The sequence below is a fragment of the Ranitomeya variabilis genome, chromosome 3 (assembly GCF_051348905.1).
Source record: "Ranitomeya variabilis isolate aRanVar5 chromosome 3, aRanVar5.hap1, whole genome shotgun sequence".
Lineage (NCBI taxonomy): Eukaryota > Metazoa > Chordata > Amphibia > Anura > Dendrobatidae > Ranitomeya > Ranitomeya variabilis.
In genome coordinates, this window is record NC_135234.1 from 244,299,337 (window position 1) to 244,321,193 (window position 21,857).

The 21,857-nt window shown below is 44.5% G+C and overlaps 1 protein-coding gene and 1 long non-coding RNA gene across 5 annotated transcripts in view; one reads left to right on the plus strand and one right to left on the minus strand.

The window, feature by feature from the left end:
* LOC143815741 (uncharacterized) overlaps nucleotides 1-9,775 on the plus strand; it is a 52,492-nt gene extending 42,717 nt beyond the window's left edge. Inside the window, exon 3 of one of the 2 annotated variants that reach the window (XR_013223791.1) lies at nucleotides 9,686-9,775. This is a non-coding gene — a long non-coding RNA (uncharacterized LOC143815741). The remainder of the gene's footprint in view (nucleotides 1-9,685) is intronic. The other variant, XR_013223790.1, reaches the window with a different exon arrangement.
* Nucleotides 9,776-11,231: 1,456 nt separating this feature from the next.
* The window catches only part of KDM5B (lysine demethylase 5B), a 92,774-nt gene continuing 82,148 nt past the window's right edge, over nucleotides 11,232-21,857 (minus strand). For all 3 annotated transcript variants that reach the window (XM_077295319.1, XM_077295317.1, XM_077295318.1), the window contains 3 exons: nucleotides 18,219-18,421; nucleotides 16,266-16,532; nucleotides 11,232-12,130 (listed from right to left, as the gene is read on the minus strand). In XM_077295319.1, coding sequence (XP_077151434.1) covers nucleotides 11,993-12,130; nucleotides 16,266-16,532; nucleotides 18,219-18,421 — 608 coding nt within the window. In that variant the 3' untranslated portion in view covers nucleotides 11,232-11,992. The remainder of the gene's footprint in view (nucleotides 12,131-16,265; nucleotides 16,533-18,218; nucleotides 18,422-21,857) is intronic.

A 21,857-nucleotide genomic window follows, 5' to 3' on the forward strand; every position in this document is an offset into this window, starting at 1 on the left:
TTTGAGATCTTTGGTTCCAACCACCGTGTCTTTGTGCGACGCAGAAAAGGTGAACGGATGGACTGTACATGCCTGGTTCACACCGTGAAGCATGGAGAAGGATGTGTGATTGTGTGGGTGGTGCTTTGTTGGTGACACTGTTAGGGATTTATTCAAAATTGAAGGCATACTGAACCAGCATGGCTACCACAGCATCTTGCAGCGGCATGCTATTCCATCCGGTTTGCATTTAGTTGGACCATCATTTATTTTTCAACAGGACAATGACCCCAAACACACCTCCAGGTTGTGTAAGGCTATTTGACCAAGAAGGAGAGTGATGGGGTGCTACGCCAGATGACCTGGCCTCCACAGTCACCACACCTGAACCCAATCGAGATGGTTTGGGGTGAGCTGGACCGCAGAGTGAAGGCAAAAGGACCAACCAGTGCAAAGCATCTCTAGGAACTCCTTCAAGATTGTTGGAAGACCATTCCCGGTGACTACCTCTTGAAGCTCATCAAGAGAATGCCAAGAGTGTGCAAAGCAGTCATCAAAGCAAAAGATGGCTACTTTGAAGAACCTAGAATATAAGACATAATTTCAGTTGTTTCACACTTTTTTGTTAAGTATATAATTCCACATGTATTAATTCATAGTTTTGCCTTCAGTGTGAATGCACAATTTTCATAGTCATGAAAATGCAGAAAAATCTTTAAATGAGAAGGTGTGTCCAAACTTTTGGTCTGTACTGTATGAGCGTATAACATGTCACATTATATATGAGCGTATAGAATGTCTAATTATAAAACAAGCACAAGCTAATAATAGGGTGGGAGCTGTGTCCCCCAATGAATGGCTCGGAGAAAAAGATTTTACGGTGAGTACACAAAAATCTCTATTTCTCCTACGCCTCATTGGGGGACACAGACCATGTGACGTCCCAAAGCAGTCCCTGGGTGGGGACAACATCAGATCAGGCCCTGTGTAACCGCTACTTACATGTGTGACACCGCCTGGAGAGTCCGCCTGCCCAGACTCACATCTGTGAAAGTCTGGGAATTATAGTGCTTCAAGAATGCATGCAGACTGGACGAACCCGCAAGCTTGCAGTCGTGCTGTGCCGACGCCTGGTGCCTAGAATCCAAGAAACCTCGATAGACCGGAAGATAGGCTGACATGCAGTTTCCTTAACCCCTCTTCCACTACTCCTGAGATCCGCACTGACCATGTCAGGTTTTCTTGTTTGCGGAACTAGTATTTTTCTATCTTATTGCAACAAAACTGCAAATATGGACGTCCTCTCAGGGAGTCTTCACATGTGGTTCTTCCCTATCGCATACTGTTAGATCTTTGGGACCTTAATGATCCTGGGAGTCTTACAGTAGACTCCTTTTGATCGGGACAGACTTTACTATCAGGGAAGGCCTCCCTTTTTTCTCTGCGATCTCCTCATCCTGACGAGTCTTCGGAGCTAGCCGCTCTGTTCTTTCAGATTTTTTTTTCCCTTGTTACCATCAAGGCAAGGTTGCCCTCAAGCCTTCCCTGTCCCTTGTTACCAAGGTGGTACTGTATTCCCACAGTTATGAGGGCATCGTTCTTCCCTCATCTCTTTCGGCACCAGTCCACATAACGGAATGGGTTCCCCATATTCTGGACATGGTGAGTGCTCTGAGTAGGTACGTCTCGAGATCTCGGAAGTAGTGGAAGAGGGGTTAAGGAAACTGGTACCATGGAAGAACCAGAGCATGCACTGTGATGGCTTTTGGACCTGGAGGCCGAACCATGAATTCAGAGTACATTGGCGTTGAGTCTGGACGCCATCTGACCTACATCTGGAGTGCTCCAGAGAAGACAGATCTGATGGAAGACCTCCGGGTGAAGTTCCCACTCACATGAGGCGGGACCCTGATGGCGTCCGCCTCCCAGAGTTTTACACCTGAGATGTGTAGTGCTCAGATCACCAAATGATAGATCGTGGCCCAACAGAGAATGTGAGGTACCTCGGCCATGACGCCTGACCGTGGGTACCTGCTAGATTGACGTATGGCACAGACGTGGGATTGTCCGATTGAATCGGATGGGGTGACCCGCCAGAAGGCAGTGGACCTGCTGTAGAACTAGCTGTACCATTCGGATCCCCAGAACAATGATCAGGAGGAGAGGACTAGCATCGGTAGTCACTAATAACTGGGAGAAAGGATCTTCCCTGGATGAGGAAGGAGCTCAGAGACTACCTTCTGAAAGCCTAACTGACCTGCAGAAAACGAGAGGAGCGAAGGAAACCGCTTAAATTGTCGTCACCAATTCTCCTCAGAACACTCCTAGCAAATCGAATGGAATGAGGGGATAAGTGAACAAGTGCTCCCTGTTGAAGGGCCACGGCCTTGTCTCAAGGGAGAATCACCAAACTTCTGGAAGATTCCAGGATCATTCTCAAAAAGGATATCTGCTAGGCTGGAAATAAGGAAAAACTTGTCTAAGTTTAGCTGCCAGCCCAGGAGAGAGAGGGTATCGCAAGAGATAAAGACGACTCAGCGCTGGGCTAAAGGAGCAGCTAGAAAGTCAACCAGATAGGGCAGGACGACCATGCCTCTAAGGTGCAAGAGGAACATGACAGCCCCATAACCCTTGCGAACATTCTGGGTGCGGTAGCAAGGCCGAAGGACAAGGTCGTGATTTGAAAATGCTGTTCGTGAAAGGGAAAGCGAAGGAATTTATGAAGAGGGAAAAAAACATAGGAATGTGAAGGTAAGCATCCCGAATGTCGGTGGATGCCAGAAACTCCACCTTTTTCCGTTGAAGTAATGGTTGAGCGGGGGAACTCCATCCAAAGAAGGGGGACCTTGTCAAGCTTGGTAGGTAGGTCGGTCGGTCTTACTTTTCGGTCCCCATTTTGGAACCAAGATTCCTTAGATCTAGACCGTCCTGGACAACTGATCCACTGCTGGTTGGGTCTATAGGAAATCAAAATAGTTAAGGTCTCTGACCAAGAGACCATTGCTCTAGCAACACATGCGGCGGCTAAGGGAGGGTAGAGCGCTGAACTGGAGGCCGCAAGACGGAATGAACTAGATTTGCTATCTGACGGTTGTATTTTTAATTGTTGATTCATCGGGTAGGGATACTGGTAGGTATACCACAGGAGATTCTACCCGGTAATATGCCAAGTGGCAGAATGCGCGGCTGAATGCAGAAGGAGGAAAAACAGTCTCTTACTATCGCCGCTCTGTTTGACTGTGCAGAGTTAAAATGATGAACCCTCGATCCACCATCCTCTTAACAGGGAAGTAGAATAGGATCGTCCGCCTTCTTGAATCATCTGCTAAATAGTGGAAAAGCAGAAATGCAGAGGGGGTGTTGGAACGCCAAAAAAAGGAGCCTCTGTACATCCACAGAGTTAAGGTCCCTGGGTGGACAGGGCTGGTTGTCCGGCGTTAGGCCTGGCTGTAGAAGAGGATACATGGAGGCGAAACTCCGTGTGCTAGTCTATTGCTGGTGTGGGGAGATCGGTGTCCTTTAAAAGGACCCGTCGCCCTTAAGAATCAGACCAGGCATGGCATCTCACGTCTTAGGCGGGAATACGTGGAGGGAACACCCCGCGTGTTTGAATATTGGCTGAAAAAGGATACCGTGCTTGCAGAGGTTTCTGTCCAGTGAATCGCTTATCCGGACACTCCTTGTCCAGGTGAATGGCAGATGCTCTGCGAGGGAGTTTAGTTTCCTCATGAGGGACACTGCGTGATCTAGAGTAGAACCAAAGTCCTCATCAATCTACAGAGATTGGTTAATGATATAAATAGGCAAATCCATCCTTTTCTGAAGCTCTGGTGAGTCCAGAACCAAGGCAATATCCGATCCATATTCAGAGACTTGTTTCTCAGCAAACCATTGGTGAGGGATCAGGAAAATAAACTTCCGTTTTCTAGGCGCGTGTACGTTTCTAGAAGCCTGTACGTTTCTAGAATACTTGCAGCCCCTGCTAGCCGACGGCTTGCATGAAGGAAAGGGACATCTATATTGGTCCTGCGAGCACTCCGAGCCACAGAGGGTTCACGGAGGGATTCAATCTCTTGTCAGAGAATCCATGGGTTGCGGCAGTGACAAAACCCACTCAGGGAACTAGGTACTCTGGGATAAGCTGGGATTGGCGGCGGAGGGCTCCTGAGCTCATTTAGCGTGACCGACTTCGGACTGGTCATATGCCCTTCAGACCAGGGAATACTGGTCATGTGCCTTTAAGACCAGGGAATACTGGTCATGCACCTTTAAGACCAGGTAATACTGGGTGTGCACCTTTAAGACCAGGTAATACTGGGTGTGCACCTTTAAGACCAGGAATACTGGTCATGCACCTTTAAGACCGGGTAATACTGGTCATGCGCCTTTAACCCTTTTACCCCCAAGGGTGGTTTGCACGTTAATGACCGGGCCAATTTTTACAATTCTGACCACTGTCCCTTTATGAGGTTATAACTCTGCAACGCTTCAACGGATCCCGGTGATTCTGACATTGTTTTCTCGTGACATATTGTACTTCATGATAGTGGTAAAATTTCTTTGATATTACCTGCGTTTATTTGTGAAAAAAAAAACGGAAATTTGGCGAAAATTTCACAATTTTCCAACTTTGAATTTTTATGCAATTAAATCACAAATATGTGACACAAAATAGTTAATAAGTAACATTTCCCACATGTCTACTTTACATCAGCACAATTTTGGAACCAACATATTTTTTTGTTAGGGAGATATAAGGGTTAAAAGTTGACCAGCAATTTCTCATTTTTACAACACCATTTTTTTTTTTAGGGACCACATCTCATTTGAAGTCATTTTGAGGGGACTATATGATAGAAAATACCCAAGTGTGACACCATTCTAAAAACTGCACCCCTCAAGGTGCTCAAAACCACATTCAAGAAGTTTATTAACCCTTCAGGTGTTTCACAGGAATTTTTGGAATGTTTAAATAAAAATGAACATTTAACTTTTTTTCACAAAAAATTTACTTCAGCTCCAATTTGTTTTATTTTACCAAGGGTAACAGGAGAAATTGGACCCCAAAAGTTGTTGTCCAATTTGTCCTGAGTACGCTGATACCCCATATGTCGGGGGAACCCCCGTTTAGGCGCATGGGAGAGCTCGGAAGGGAAGGAGCACCATTTGGAAAGTAGACTTAGATGGAATGGTCTGCAGACATCACATTGCGTTTGCAGAGCCCCTAATGTACCTAAACAGTAGAACCCCCCCACAAGTGGCCCCATATTGGAAACTAGACCCCCCAAGGAACTTATCTAGATGTGTTGTGAGAACTTTGAACCCCCAAGTGTTTCACTACAGTTTATAACGCAGAGCCGTGAAAATAAAAAAAAAAATTTCCACAAATAATTTTTTAGCCCCCAGTTTTGTATTTTTCCAAGGGTAACAGTTGAAATTGAACCCCAAAAGTTGTTGTCCAATTTGTCCTGAGTACGCTGATACCCAATATGTGGGTAACACCGTTTGGGCGCATGGAAGAGCTTGGAAGGGAAGGAGCACTGTTTTACTTTTTCAAAGCAGAATTGGCTGGAATTGAGATCGGACGCCATGTCGAGTTTGGAGAGCCCCTGGTGTGCCTAAACAGTGGAAACCCCCCAATTATAACTAAAACCCTAATCCAAACACACCCCTAACCCTAATCTCAACGGTAACCCTAACCACACCCCTAATCCCAACCCTATTCCCATTACCGTAAATGTAATCCAAACCCCCAACCCTAACCCTAACTTTAGCCCCAACCTTAACTGTAACCCTAGCCCTAATGGGAAAATGGAAATAAATACTTTTTTTTAATTTTTCCCTAACTAAGGGGGTGATGAAGGGGGGGTTTGATTTACTATTTATAGCGGGTTTTTTAGCGGATTTTTATGATTGGCAGCCGTCACACACTAAAAGACGCTTTTTATTGCAAAAAATATTTTTTGCGTTACCACATTTTGAGAGCTATAATTTTTCCTATTTTGGTCCAGAGTCATGTGAGGTCTTGTTTTTTGCAGGACGAGTTGACGTTTTTATTGGTAACATTTTCGGGCATGTGACATTTTTTGATTGCTTTTTATTCCGATTTTTGTGAGGCAGAATGACCAAAAACCAGCTATTCATGAATTTCTTTTGGGGGAGGCGTTTATACCGTTCTGCCTTTGGTAAAATGGATAAAGCAGTTTTATTCTTCGGGTCAGTACGATTACAGCGATACCTCATTTATATATTTTTTTATGTTTTGGCGCTTTTATACGATAAAAACTTTTATAGAAAATAATTATTTTTGCATCGCTTTATTCTGAGGACTATAACGTTTTTATTTTTTCGCTGATGACGCTGTATGGCGGCTCGTTTTTTGTGGGACAAGATGACGTTTTCAGCGGTACCATGGTTATTTATATCCGTCTTTTTGATCGCGTGTTATTCCACTTTTTGTTCGGCGGTATGATAATAAAGCGTTTTTTTTGCCTTTTTTTTACGGTGTTCACTGAAGGGGTTAACTAGTGGGACAGTTTTATAGGTCGGGTTGTTACGGATGCGGCGATACTAAATATGTGTACTTTTATTGTTTTGTTTTTTTTATTTGGATAAAGGAATGTATTTATTGTAACAATTTTTTTTAATTATTTTTTATTTAAGATTTTTTTTTTTTTTTTAAACACATGTAATTTTTTTTTTTTTTTTACTTTGTCCCAGGGGGGACATCACTGTATAGTGACAGATCGCTGATCTGACACTTTGCAGAGCACTGTCAGATCAGCGATCTTGCGTGCCCTGCTCCTGGCTTACCAGCACCTGGTAAGCCACCTGCCTGCAGGACCCGGAAGTAGCCCCACAGCCATTTTGGATCCGGGACCTGCAGGGAGGAGACGCTCGGTACAAGCTGAGCACAACGCCTTGTACCGATCGTCTCAGAGAAGCCCGCATGGAGCCCCCTCCCTGCGCGATGCTTCCCTATACCGCCGGAACACTGCGATCATGTTTGATCGCAGTGTGTCGGGAGTTAATGTGCCAGGGGTGGTCCATGACCGCTCCTGGCACATAGTGCCGGATGTCAGCTGCGATAGTCGGCTGACACCCGGCCGCGATTCCCCCCCCCCCCCCCCCCCGTGAGCGCGGCTGATCGCTCTGGACGTACTATTCTGTCCTTGGGAAGTAGGGCCCACCCCACATGGACGGAATAGTACGTCCAATAGTAGAAAGGGGTTAAGACCAGGAATACTAGTCATGTGCCTTTAAGACCAGAGAATACTGCTCATGCAACTTTAAGACGGGTAATACTGGTCATGCGCCTTTAAGAGCAGGAATACTGGTCATGCGCCTTTAACCCCTTCATGACCTTGGGACGAGTTGTACTTTTGAACGACATCATTGGTTTTACCATGTCGTGTACTAGACATCGGGAAAAATATTCCAAGTGCGGTGAAATTGCAAAAAAAGTGCAATCCCACACTTGTTTTTTGCTTGGCTTTTTTGCTAGGTTCACTAAATGCTAAAACTGACCTGCCATTATGATTCTCCAGGTCAGTACGAGTTCATAGACACCTAACATGACTAGGTTATTTTTTATCTAAGTGGTGAAAAAAAATTCCAAACTTCGATAAATAAAAAAAAATAAATTGCGCCATTTTCCGATACCCGTAGCGTCTCCATTTTTCATGATCTGGGGTCGGTTGAGGGCTCATTTTTTGCGTGCCGAGCTGGCATTTTTAATGATACCATTTCGGTGCAGATACGTTCTTTTGATCGCCCGTTATTGCATTTTAATGCAATGTCGTGGCGACAAAAAAACGTAATACTGGCGCTTCGAATTTTTTTCTCGCTACACAGTTTAGCGATCAGGTTAATACTTTTTTTTTGTGATAGATCGGGCGATTCTGAGCGCGGCGATACCAAATATGTGTAGGTTTGTATTTTTTATTTATTTATTTTGAATGGGGCGAAAGGGGGGTGATTTAAACTTTTATATTTTTTTTTATTTTTTTCACATTTTTTTTTTGTATTTTTTTTTTTTTTTTTTTTTTTTTACTTTTGCCATGCTTCAATAGCCTCCATGGGAGGCTAGAAGCTGGCACAACGCGATCGGCTCTGCTACATAGCAGCGATCATCAGATCGCTGCTATGCAGCAGAAATGCAGGTGTGCTGTGAGCGCCGACCACAGGGTGGCGCTCACAGCTACCGGGGATCAGTAACCATAGAGGTCCCAAGGACCTCTATGGTTACACTGCAGAAGCACCGCTGACCCCCGATCATGTGATGGGGGTCGGCGATGCGCTCATTTCCGGTTGCGTTTGACAGCAGCATTTAACTAGTTAATAGCGGCGGGTGAATCGCAATTTCACCCGCCGCTATTGCGGGCACATGTTAGCTGTTCAAAACAGCTGACATGTCCCGGCTTTGATGCGGGCTCACCGCCGGAGCCCTGCATCAAAAGCGGGGTTCTGACCTCGGACGTACTATCCCGTCCGAGGTCAGAAAGGGGTTAAGACCAGGAATACTGGTCATGCGCCTTTAAGACCAGGGAATACTGGTCATGCACCTTTAAGACCAGGGAATACTGGTCCTGTGCCTTTAAGAACAGGGAATACGGGTCAAGGCAGGAAATACTGGTCATGTTAAGTACAGGGGGAAGACGCAGGATAAGAGAGCAGTACCTCCTTACCCGGATACAAAACCATAGCCCCTGTGTGTGTGTTGGCAGGGTGGACCAAGATGGCCACTGGGAGTTGCAGAGGTGGTAGAGCGAGAGGTGCCAATTCGGGGGCGGAGCCACAGACGTGATGTGGGCGGAGCCGTGTGACTTCAATGAATAGGCCCAAGCCGGGGCCTAAATTTCTGCAGCCGGTGTGAGCAATACCAACGTTGCAGAGAATATATATATATATGAAGGGGGCACCACGGGTTATACAGTGGGATCACCCTGACCTACAACCATGTATACCAAAAGCAGCAAAGAAAAAAGCATTTTTTGGTGTAAACTGTGCTATTGCTACAGTGTCATAGGATTGTCCTTCACTTTGTCCACCTTGAATACATATTTATGGGTTTACTCTATTGTATTATAAGTGTCTGCACAGTGGTGTCCATATAGGCATTTTTCCTATTGGGTATTGCCCTATTTGCTACAGCGCAGGTGTAGGCCTTATTATGGGCTTTACCAATAAAGAACAAAAAAGCACCAAAAGAACCAAATAATCATAGAAAGTCTTTATTGATTAAAAAAGAATAACAGAATGACATAACGACACAGAAAATGACAGGGAACACACCACAAAAGAGTGGCAGGGTGGTCACTGACAGGCAAACAAGTACCAGTAAGCAAATGAGCGCTGAAATAGTTGGCAAATAGAACCGTAGGCCAAAGTGAACCTAAGCGGTATATCCATGAATCATTACACCGTGTACCAAGTACCACAACCACACCGGTCACAGGCCAAACTATATAAAAGAAAGTGCGCAGACATATAATAAATATCAGTAACTAAGTTTACCTGCAGGACCACGATGCCACCCACCCCAAAGCCCCTTATTATGGGCTTTGTTTCTAAGGAACAAGTGTGTTGCCTTTTTAATTGTTTTTAACTGTCTGTTTTCTGTATTGCTTGTTTCATGTGTATTGCAGTGTAACAAAATTGTTTCTACTTTTTGCTAAATCCAGTGTGTGGTGATCCCCATTTGTAGGACCTTCGCTTTTTTCTTTGCTGCTTTTGCAATACCAGCGTTGCGGAGGGAAGCGATCGCTCCAGTGCCAGGGAAGAAGCACCAGAAAAGGTGAGCGGAACCGCCTTAGCGTGCTATAGTGCGGGTGCGGCTTCCGGGATGCGGCCTACACATCAGCCGAAGCCAGGGTCTAAATTTTTACAGCGGGATGAAGCGGTACCTCAGGGAGTGGGCCACAGGGAAGCTGAGGCTGCCTGTCAGCATGTGAATATCCCGCTGCAGAGGCCCACCGCTGACTGAATCCACTCACCATGGGTGCACGTCCCGGCATAGAGCCACCGCGATGACTGTTTCAGCGCCGAGGAAAGCGCACACACACACACACACACACACACTATTGTTCTGCTGCAGGTCAGGTATTGCAGCGTGGATGGTGCAGGGATAGAGGGATAAACCTCAATCCACCATTCCTTTGTTAGGGAGGTGGAGGGGAACTGTCTGCCTCCTTGTGCCATCCGCTTTAACAGTGGTGGGACAGTGGGGGCTGCTCAGACGCCATAGAGGGGCCTCTGTACATCCACGGAGTTCAGTCCGGGTGGACAGGGCCAGTTGTCCGGCATTAGGTCTGGCTCCAGGAGAGGATACACGGAGGCGACACTCCATGTGCTCGCCTGTTGCTGGTGTGGGGAAATCGGGACCGTGAAAGAACCGTCGCCCCTGAAGTGAGCTCAGGCATGGCTTCCCACGTCACAGGAGAGGGTGCGGGGAGGTATGCGCCATGTGCTCGCCTGTTGATGATTCGGGGGAGATCGGAACCTTGAAAGGATCCGTCGCCCCCTTCACTCCGTTAATTAAAAATATAAAAATTTACAGAAAAGTAAAAAATAAAATAAAAACGTTGGGGTCTGAACCAGACCCATGTGCCTCCTACAGACACTAAGCAAGAACTGGTTAGCTGAGAGCCAGCAGGAGGGTGTATACTGCAGGGGAGGAGAGAACTTTCTCTGTATCACTTAGTGTCAGCAGCATACACCACGGTCTGTGTCCCCCAATGAGGCGAAGGACAAATGATGGTTTGCAGACACAATGCTCTACATTTCCCAAGTAGTGTCGTCACTTACCTGAACCCTCCCATTTTGAGAATCTGATACTGTCCTCTACTAGGCCATTACTGATGCCTGAACTGGCCTGAGTAGCAGTGAGTCACCTGACCGCAGTCAACCACTTCAGTTGACAGCTGCAGAATTTCCTATAGATGCAAAGTGCTGCTCCACAAGCAAGTTGTCAAGGCCAACAATGACTGTTCCAGCTTTTGCCAGTCCACGCTCTGCATCTCCCAAAACATGATTTTTTTTTTTTTTTTTTGCATAGAGTTTTGCATTAGAGCAATTATTAGTAAAATACAGTAGGACTTTTACATATCTAGAGGTTTTCTTGTTTAAATCCTATACAAATACCTTCTATAGTTGTCAAAATAGCACGCGAGTAAAGTTTATACACCACATATAGAGCAGACCTCTTAAATATCACATTCTTTTATGTTTTAGAAGTACAGCAAAATGAGGTATTTCTGTTATAACCAAGGATTTTTATTCCACAATATAAACTGCAAAATTTAATACAAGCTACAAGAAAAGCCAAAAACAAACAGGAAATAATAATTAATAGGGATTGAAGGGTAGCTGACGTACAGCTCAGTTTGCTAGATCTAACACTCTGGCTGCCCTAAGCACCTACTCACCCCACATTTCTGTACAAGACCCTAATTTGGAAAGGGCTTTAAATTCAGAGCAAAAGGTTCAGCATTTGATTTAAGTTTTGGAATTTAAGAGAGAAAAGAAACAAAACCAAAGTTATTGCTCAGGAAAACTTTCCTACACAAAAACAAAAACACAAAAACTGTATGGTCTTAAATGGAACTCAAACTTCAAATCTTGGTACCTCACCCCAAGTGAAAGTTGATCTAGACTCCCTTGTGTCTGCACTGACCTGCAATCCATAGTTATGAGGTACAAAAGCTCTTCAGAAACCAAACAACCTATAACAAACTAATTGTGCTGGAGAACCAGCTGATCTGTAACTTGTAACAGGAAAGTCATCTTCCAAAACAATTAATCTTTCAGTGAAGTCAGAGATCCCTGGAAGGAGCAATGGATTTATAGGGTCTGAGAAGCACCATTGGGAGCTGGATCTGGAAAGGAAACCTGGCATGTGTCTAAAGGAAAGTAAAAGAATCCTAAAGCTCCTGTGAGTATTGTTCATGAATCCCACCTAGAACTTGGGTAGGAGATTACAGTCTTTATTCACTGACGGAGGGGGATACTGCATTTATTTTAATGCAGCCATAGTTGCTTCAATGCAGTGAGAGCAGACATAATCCTCCTTCTCGGCCGTCTCTGCAGATACACCCACACAGACTTGGTGAAACCAACGATTACAACTTCCGTCACATTGTACCCAGTCCACCTGCAACAGAAAAGTAAAGAAAATTGTAAAGACAACTCTTTTACAGAGCCGTAGTAGGCCACCCATAGAGGTGTATTCAGACTGGTCTGTACCTTTATAGGCCTCTGATTTAATACAGGGTTTTTTTTTCTCCTGTGGGTTTATGTGCAAATTAGCACAAAAAAATTACTAAGAAAGCTTGGGAAGAAAGAACACAGCTGAGCAGAAGAGATCGTATCTAGTTTTGTCACAAGCAAATCGTGACACTAAACCGAACAGGTCATTTGATGCTGCCCAAACCCCAAACTGGCATGAATCAGAGCCTGGCTGCACAACTGCAGGCCAGGACTATAGCCAGAAAGGAGACTAGTCCGGCATCCTGCCCAACCAGCTTCTCACAACGCAGATCCGGGTGACTGAAAGCATTGTGACTAGAGGAGAAAAATATATGTGGCCGCAATCTTGCAGTCAGGAGCCGGTTCATGCTACTCATGGTTCAGGCAAATCTGACCTGGCAATAGGATCCTCCAGATCAGTATGCAGCTAAAAAAAACAAAATATATATATATATATATATATATATATATATATATATATATATATATATATATATATATATATATATATATATATATATATATATATATATATATATATATATATATACATATACATATATATATATATACATATACACACACACACACACACACACACACACACATCAACACGCATTTGGCAAGTAGTTAAAAAAAAAAAAAAAATTCAGACATTTTTAATAAATTGTTTCCCACTTTTGTAGCCATTTTCCAGGACATGTAGAGTTTTCATTTTTCAGGATTTGGGGCTGTGTGAGGGCTTATTTTTTTTACATTTTGGGGTAGATACGATGATTAAATTGCCTTTTGATGCACTTTATTTCAATGTTGCGGTGGACAGAAAAAATAATTCTGGCAGTTTGATATTTTTTTCCTCATAACGCCGTTTACAGATCAGAATACCGTATATACTCGAGTATAAGCCGAGACCCCTAATTTTGCCACAAAAAACTGGGAAAACTTAATGACTAGAGTATAAGTCTAGGGTGGAAAATGCAGCAGCTACCGGTAAATGTCAAAAGTAAAAATAGATACCAATAAAAGTAAAATTAATTGAGACATCAGTAGGTTAAGTGTTTTTGAATGTCCATATTGAATCAGGAGCCCCATATAATGCTCCATACAGTTCGTGATGGGCTCCATAAGATGCTCCATACAGTTTATGATGGGCTTCATAAGATGCTCCATATAATGCTGCACAAATGCTGATTATGGCCCCATAAGATGCTCCATACAGATACTGGCCCCATGATAATGTGTGCAAAAACTGTAAAGCGCTGCGAAATATGTTAGCGCTATATAAAAATAAAGATTATTATTATATAATGCTGCACATAGCCCCGTAAGATGCTCCATACAGATATTTGCCCCATATAATGCTGCACATGGCCCCATACAGATATTTGCCCCATACAACGCTGCACATGGCCCCATAAGATGCTCCATACAGATTTGCCCCATATGCTGTTGCTGCGATTAAAAAAAAATAAATAAATAAATCACATACTCACCTCTCAGGCCCCCAGCACTTGCTATATTCACTTGCTCCGCGTTCCACCGCCGACCGCCTCTGTGTCTTCCCCGTCCTCTGCATTGACGTTCAGGCAGAGGGCGACGCGCACTAATCGCGTCATCGTGCCCTCTGACCTGAGAGTCACTGCAGAGGACGCGTAAGACGCAGCGGCGCCGACCGTGGAACAGGGAGCAGGTGAATATAGCGTACTGAGTTATACTCACCTGCTCCTGGCGCGGTCCCTGCACATCTGTTCCCCGGCAGCTTCTTCTTGTAGTGAGCAGTCACATGGTACCGCTCATTTCAGTAATGAATATGCAGCTCCACCCCTATGGGAGTGGGGTCCATATTCATTACTGTAATGAGCGGTACCATGTGACCGCTCACTACAGGAAGAAGCTGCAGGCGCCGGGGAAAAGACGTGCAGGGACCGCGCCAGGGGCAGGTATTATTACACAGCTCCGCTCCCCCCTCCCCTGCCGACCCCTGGGTATGACTCGAATATAAGCCGAGAGGGTTACTTTCAGCCCAATAAAGTGGGCTGAAAATCTTGGCTTATACTCGAGTTTATACAGTAATTTATTTTACGTTTTGATTTGATAGACTGGATTTTTGCAAAGGCAGCGATACCAAATGTGTATTTTTTTTTTATTTTTTTTTAATGGGGCAAATAGGGGGATAATTTGGACTTTTTTTTCTCCATATTTAAAAAAACAACTTTTTTTGCACTTTTTATTGAATTTCTTAGTCTCTTTTGGGGACTTGAGCTGTGATTATCTGATCGCATCTGCTGTACAAAATCAAGATCTATGTAATGTACACACTGTGGAGATTCAGCTCTGCTTGGAGGTTTTGACAGTTCTCACATGACCACGAGTATGCAATTTGTATGGTTACTGAGCCAATAGTTTTAAGAAAATTTTCACAAGTAGTTGACAACCCCTTTAATGTTTTGGTTTACTGCATTTTCGTACTAGTGTTCTAGTAGGCTAGGTATTTCAGCACTCTTGCATCTCCAGGCCACATTTTGAGTTATAAAGATGCAATGACAATTTTTGTTTTATTTGTGGCAAACAAAGATCCTGAAGGGGTTATCCAACTGATAAATTAATTTTTTGCAAATTCTATAACTTTGCAAGACATTAAATTAAACCATCTAGCTTCAGCCCTGCAAAAACAAAAATTGTATTCAAAGTAAGTGACCTCCAATCACTGCTTACTCCTTAGTCTACTTGTCTGGCTGTTCTGCACTTTGTTACTATGCACTGGTAGGGAAGGGAGAAGCACCTTAGAAGTGTGTTCGCTGATGGCACTCCACTTCGTAATGCTTACGCAGAACACACAGCAATGACAGGAGAAACGCTGCAATGAATACCTACACAAGCATCTCTAAGGTGCCTCCCTCTCCACTGCTAGAGTACAGAAAAGCCAGACAAGAAGAATAATGAGTAACCAGTGGTTTGGATGCCACTTAGTTGTGATTTGCAAGGTTAAATAACTTTTAATGTTGAATAGAATTAGTAAAAAATAAACATTTGGAAAGTTATTTGTTTCCATCGAAACAAGGCCGTGGAGATGGAATAAAATGGACCGACTCAGACTCCTAAAATATATAAAAAATTATTGGGTACTAATGTACATGCAGCTTATGCTGTAAATGTTTTCAGAAGAATTTGGGAAACTTATGAAATGTCCTATACATGTCTGTTCTACTCCTGATCTAAGGCTTTTAGTGGAGATGAATCTTTGCTGCACTTAATGTACATGCTCAGTAGTGACCAGTGCTGTGGAGTTGGAGTCAGGAAATTGAGAAGCCGGAGGTTTGGCTTAAGCTGCTCTCACACATCAGTTTTTTGCTGTCAGGCTCAATCTGGCGAATTTTGAAAAACTGATGCGACGGATCCATTTTTTCGACAGATCCGACTAGAGAGAGAGAGATAGATCATCATTTGACAGATCCGGAGCCATAGGGTTCCATTAAAGCAAACGACGGACGGCGACGGATCTGTCACTGTCCCTTGTTTTGACGGACACAAAAATGTTACTATGTCCGCTTTTTGTATCTAGCAAAAAAAGTGAGGTCATCTGTCGCTAATACAAGTCTATGACAAAAAAAAAAAAAAAAATGGATACGGCGGCAATTTTGGCCAGATCCGCTTTTTGACGGCAAAAAACTGATGTGTGAAAGCAGCCTAATTACTGACTACACTGCCCTGCTCCTAACACAAAACAGAAATCACCTCTACCAAACCCATGCCACTCCACTTCTGCTTCCAGGGCACTGCAAGGAATGCTACTCAGTGATCAGCTGAATGGCCATTTGTTGCATTTCCGGGGAGGAAAGCAGAAAAATTTGGGAAGCATCGGAATAGGAATCCGTTAAAAACAAGTGTATTTTTTATTATTTTTTGCTATTATTATTATTAATAGTAGTATTATCATTATTGCAATTTGGAGTGATTTAACAAGGAAGAAAATCGACAGTCAAGAAAAGCATATACATTCCAAAATCCTAGTTTTATCTTACAAGTGCCGTATTCCTTACCTCGTCGCCTTCAGGCTCCATGCATTGGCCTGCAGGACAAACTGCATTATCATCCTCAGATTCTGATGTGAAAGAACACACAGAATCACTATCCTGGATCTCTAGATGTGGATCTCTCCAGCACAGGTCTTTGGTCTGCAAGGATTTCACCCTCTTTTTATGTGGAGCCGACGTCTTCTTCATTCTACCATCTGTGCCCTCGTGACGCCTTTTCAACTTTTTGTCTGTGCACACAGTCCTTTCCTTCTTCATGAAACAGGATACAACCTTGAAAATAAATAACAATGCTACCACACTACTTCTGGGAATATTTGTACATCAGAGTTAAATACTTTTCATTTTATACAACACCATCCTTGTCTGCATGGCTCCTCATTCCCATCCTTGTCTGCATGGCTCCTTATTCCCATCCTTGTATGTATGGCCCCCATGAGAAAAGCATTAAAAAAAAATCCTACTTACCTTCCCTGTGCGCCCTCGCATCTTGTTCCGTTGCCAGCAGCTCCTGCGGCCGAGCAATCACGTGTCCCCGCTCATTAAGCTAATAAATATTCACCTCTTTCCACGCCTATAGGAGTGGAGAGAGGTGAATATTCATTACCTTAATGATCGGGAACCCGTGAGAGCACGGCAGCTGCTGGAAGCCAGCAGCTGCAACTATGCACACGCTATAAGAGAAATGAAGTTCCCTGCAAGCACAGTGAATATTCATTTCTCTTTAGCAGCGGGCAGAGGCTTTAGCCACAGCAGCCAGCTTCTGCCTTTTGTCACCCGCTGCTTCCCCTCCTCCGCTGTCTTCTGGCACAAATACACGTGCATAAGCCTAGGGGGCTTATAAAACTCTGCTTATACACGAGTATATACGGTATTTTGACAAATTCACCATCTTTGTACTTCGCTTTTGACAAATTTAGAAAAATAGACAATTTCTCCCAAAATATTCGGCCAGATCTGAGCAAAGTTAGTACCTCCCAGAGAAGAGATTCTCACCATATTCTCTGCCCACTCTGGCATCATTAAAGGGAATCTGTCACCCCAAAATTGGCCTATAAACTAAGGCCACCAGCACTGCAGTACTTTGCTCTGCCTTCAACAGGGCAGACAGTACGCCTGTATGCCACAGCAGGGAGACAAGAAGAGGACGACATCGTATGAAGATGGGAGGCGCCGGACCCAGTCACGACGCCCATCGGGCCCGAACCGCATCGGGACCGCAATATAACCAGTTTTTCTTATCTTTCAGGTGATATCGGGGGCTTATCTACAGCATTACAGAATGCTGTAGATAAGCCCCTTATGCCGGTCGCCTTAGTTTTTAGGCCAATTTTGGGGTGACAGATTCCCTTTAAATAAAATCTAATACCATATATAATAATATTCTTATCATTTACTAATGATATGCATTTGAAGAAAATCTAACAATTTGATCTGATATCACTTATGAAAAAAGTGATAGGTACTTCTCTAGCTAAGCTTTATTATTGCCTGAGCAACATCACTGGTGTGACTGCCCGATTTGAGTGATAAAGGGAATCTGTCACCAGGTTGTTGCCACCCAATCGGAGACCAGCATAATGTAGAAAGAATTCCCGATTTATCATTACTGGGCTGCTTGCTGCAGTTTTTATAAAAATCTTGTTTTTTTTCAGCTGGAGACCACAAGATGACTTGTAAGCCTTCTGTCATGTAGTCCTATGTCAAGTTCACTTCCCATTACTGATTGGCAGCTTTCTGCCTATGCACAGTGTATATAGCTGTCAATCAGTGATGTGAGAGCTTAGCATGCAGACAAATGATAGATCTCCAGCAGTGATTTTATCAAAATGACAGCATGCAGCCCAGAAAGTGTTACATCGAGGGAATCCTGGTCTCTACCCCTATATTAAACTGCTCTCAGAGGGGGTAGAAAAAAAGCCTGGTGACAAATTCCCATTAATATATTCTCTTTCATACCTCAGAACGTGTTGTGTTCCATTCTGCTCCCTGCTGCTTACAGGGGGCCTTCTCTCTCCCAGTGCCTGTCGGGCTTAAGCTACGCTCAGGAGTCAGTGTGTTTTGCTGGGTAACAAGAGCCTGATAAAGTTCATGTACTTCAGGAAGTGACACTTGCAGAAGCTGAGCTTCCATAAGCAACTCATCTAATTCAGTACTTAAACCTAGAACAAAAATGAGAATAGGTAGAGAAAAACGTTAGTGGTAGGATTTTTGTTACGTCTAAAAATCAAGAACACATTTGCACTGTAATCCTCTATAGATACTTTCTATTATTCTCTAGTTGACCAAGCTCTAGACAGGTCCAGCGCTCTCGTCTCATTGAAGTTCAGGCTCTCTCGAGTTCAGATCAGAAACCATTTTCCGTTTTACATTTCACCCTGTTTTCTTACTCCATGCCATCTACTGCACTAAAGGAAATAGACTGCCATTCCCGGCTGTTCTTGGCAAAGGCAAACTTACACTAGACAGTCTTACAAATGTGTTACATTTATAAAAAGTGGTTCAGAAATGTAATTTAGAGTTTGTGTGATCTAAGTTTCACCACCTATTATTTAGCTTAATGTGCAATAATTTCTGTCACAACGTAAGCTGTGTCACTTTCCATCGACTCCAGAACTCCTCGATGGACATTGTAAAAAGAGTCTAAAATGCATCTTAACTATGGAGCAAGTCCTAACAGACAGGTTCTTGGCTAAAATTAAAAGGGGGTTGTCCACTACTCTGACAAGGCGTTTCCTGCCTTGTAAAATAATAACTCCTATAATCATCACTGGTGCCGGCGCGGTTACAGCGGTGTCGGCTCACCTGGGGATAACAATGTCATGACATCCCTGCGGCCAATCAGTTCTGGCTTCACTCTCCCTGCCTTTGGACCAATCACATACATTCAGAGGAAGCGAGAGTCAGTGCCAGCACTGAGGGAGAGAGTATAGGCGTTCTTTTACAAGAGGAAAATAGAACGATCCAGAAGGAATGGCTCAAGTAGTGGAAAACCCTTTTAAAAGGGAACCTGTCAGCAGATTTTTGCCATTTAATCTGAGAGTAGCACAATATAGGGCCTGATCCCAATGATGTATCGCTTCATTTACTGGCTACAACAGTTGTGACAGTACTTGGCTAGTGCTGAGCGAACGTGCTCGGATAAGGTGGTAAACCAAGCATGCTCCAGTGCTAACCACATGTCTTCAGCATGCTTGATTAAGGTGTTCGAGACCCCGGACCTGCATTTCTCGTGGCTGTTTGACAGATGCAACACCTGCATGGATAAGCTGTTTGTTAGGCAATTCATGCAAGTGTTGCAGCTGTTGAACAGCCACGGAAAATGCAGGTGCGGGGTCTCGAACACATTATTCGAGTACACCAAAGACACTTTGTTAAGCACCTGAGCATACTAGGATAACACCTTATCCGAGCACATTCGCTATAACATGTAGCAGGGCTGAGAACGCTAACCCTGCCCATACCAGCTTTCTATGCATATTGTCTACTGACAATGAGCTACTGATCACAGGGGGGGGGGCAGAGCTAGACCACTGCTCAGGGGGCACCAGTCTGGCAGCGAAATCCCCAAGTGATAAAACCTTCATTGTAAGTATACAACAGCACACAACCAAAAAAGTGACACATGCTTAAAATCTGTGTTTCAGCCCCTATCGCCTGATGTCTTCAGTTTACATAGCAAAAACTGACAGTTTCCCTTTAAGCTAAAAGGTCAGTGGGTTGGGAGATCCACGACCTGTCCATAAATCAAACTCAATCTCATAGGCATATACGAGTCTGTCAAGATCAGATAACTTACGGCCAGTCTGTACGGAGGTCTATACTTAGACCATAACACATGCATGTGTGAATCGCACCTGTGCTTAATAGGCCCAGGGGCTGAGGACCCATCTACACTGAGTAACAGACTCCAACTACTAATCATTTATAACTTTTTTTGTGGACAGATAATAAATATTTTTTCATGCATTGGGTGAAAGGGATAAATAGCCACATGCAAGCCTTTTTGCAATTTAGCATATCTTACAAAGTCTAGTTTTTTTCAAAATACGCATAAAAAGGAGATTTTTGTGTACTCACCGTAAAATCTCTTTCTCTTAGCCTCTAATTGGGGGACACAGGACCATGGGTGTTATGCTGCTGTCCACTAGGAGGCGACACTATGCATAATCTGAAAAAGATTAACTGTGGCTCCTCCTGTGCAGTATACACCCCTGGACGGCATCAGCCTTCTCCAGTTTTGTGCAAAAGCAGTAGGAGGAACGTAACATGAATAACATAATTATGCCTGTAAGAAGGCAACTATGTACGAGCTCAAGAAACAATATGAGAACTCAACAGTTACAACAGCCCGGAAAGGGCAACAGGGTGGGAGCTGTGTCCCCCAATTAGAGGCTAAGAGAAAGAGATTTTACGGTGAGTACACAAAAATCTCCTTTACTCTGTCGCCTCATTGGGGGACACAGGACCATGGGACGTCCTAAAGCAGTCCCTGGGTGGGAAGCAATGGACGAATATTGTGCAGACAGGCCCGTACACTTAGGGCACCGCCGCCTGCAGGACACGTCTACCCAGGCTCGCGTCCGCTGAGGACTGGGTATGAACCCTGTAGTGTTTAGTAAACGTGTGTAAGCTAGTCCAAGTGGCCGCCTTACACACTTGTTGTGCCGAAGCCTGGTGCCGAATGGCCCAGGAGGCCCCTACCGCCCGTGTAGAGTGTGCCGTAATGCCGGCTGGAAGAGGAGAATTCTTAAGGCGATACGCCTCTTGTATGGTGGATTTGATCCACCTGGCAAGAGTAGCTTTGGAAGCTGGCATACCCTTGTGGCCGCCTTCCGGAAGGAGGAAAAGGGAATCAGACCTCCGGAAGGACGCAGTCCTAGACACGTATATACGCAAAGCCCTGACAAGGTCAAGCGTATGCAGAGCCTTCTCCACTCTATGAACCGGAACCGGACAAAGGGATGGTAGTGAAATTTCCTCATTGAGGTGGAAGTCGGACACAACCTTCGGGAGGAAGGATGGGACCGTACGAAGAACTACCTTGTCCTGGTGAAATGCCAGGAAAGGCCGTCTGCAGGAAAGTGCTGTCAGTTCAGACACCCTGCGTAGCGAGGTGATTGCCACCAGGAAAACCACCTTCTGGGAAAGAAGGCGGAGCGGGACCTCCTTAAGAGGTTCGAAGGGTGGTTCCTGCAATGCTGTCAGGACCAGGTTGAGGTCCCACGTTTCTAGTGGTCGTCTGTAGGGGGGAACCAATCGGGAAACCCCCTGAAGGAAAGTCCTTACTTGCGGCTTGGTAGCAATGCGCCTTTGGAAAAGCACTGAGAGGGCTGACACCTGGCTCTTAAGCGAGCCCAAGGACAGCCTGGCCTCCAGACCCGATTGGAGAAAACCAAGTACTTTGGGTATGGAATAAGGGAGTGGGATCTGGCCACGAGATTCGCACCAGGTAAAGAAAGCTTTCCAGGTACGGTAATAAATCTTGGCAGAGGCTGGTTTCCGTGCTCTGATCATGGTTCCAATGACATCTGCCGAGAGCCCTGCCTGGGTTAGAACCCAGGTCTCAAGGGCCACGCCGTCAAATTGAGAGCCCCT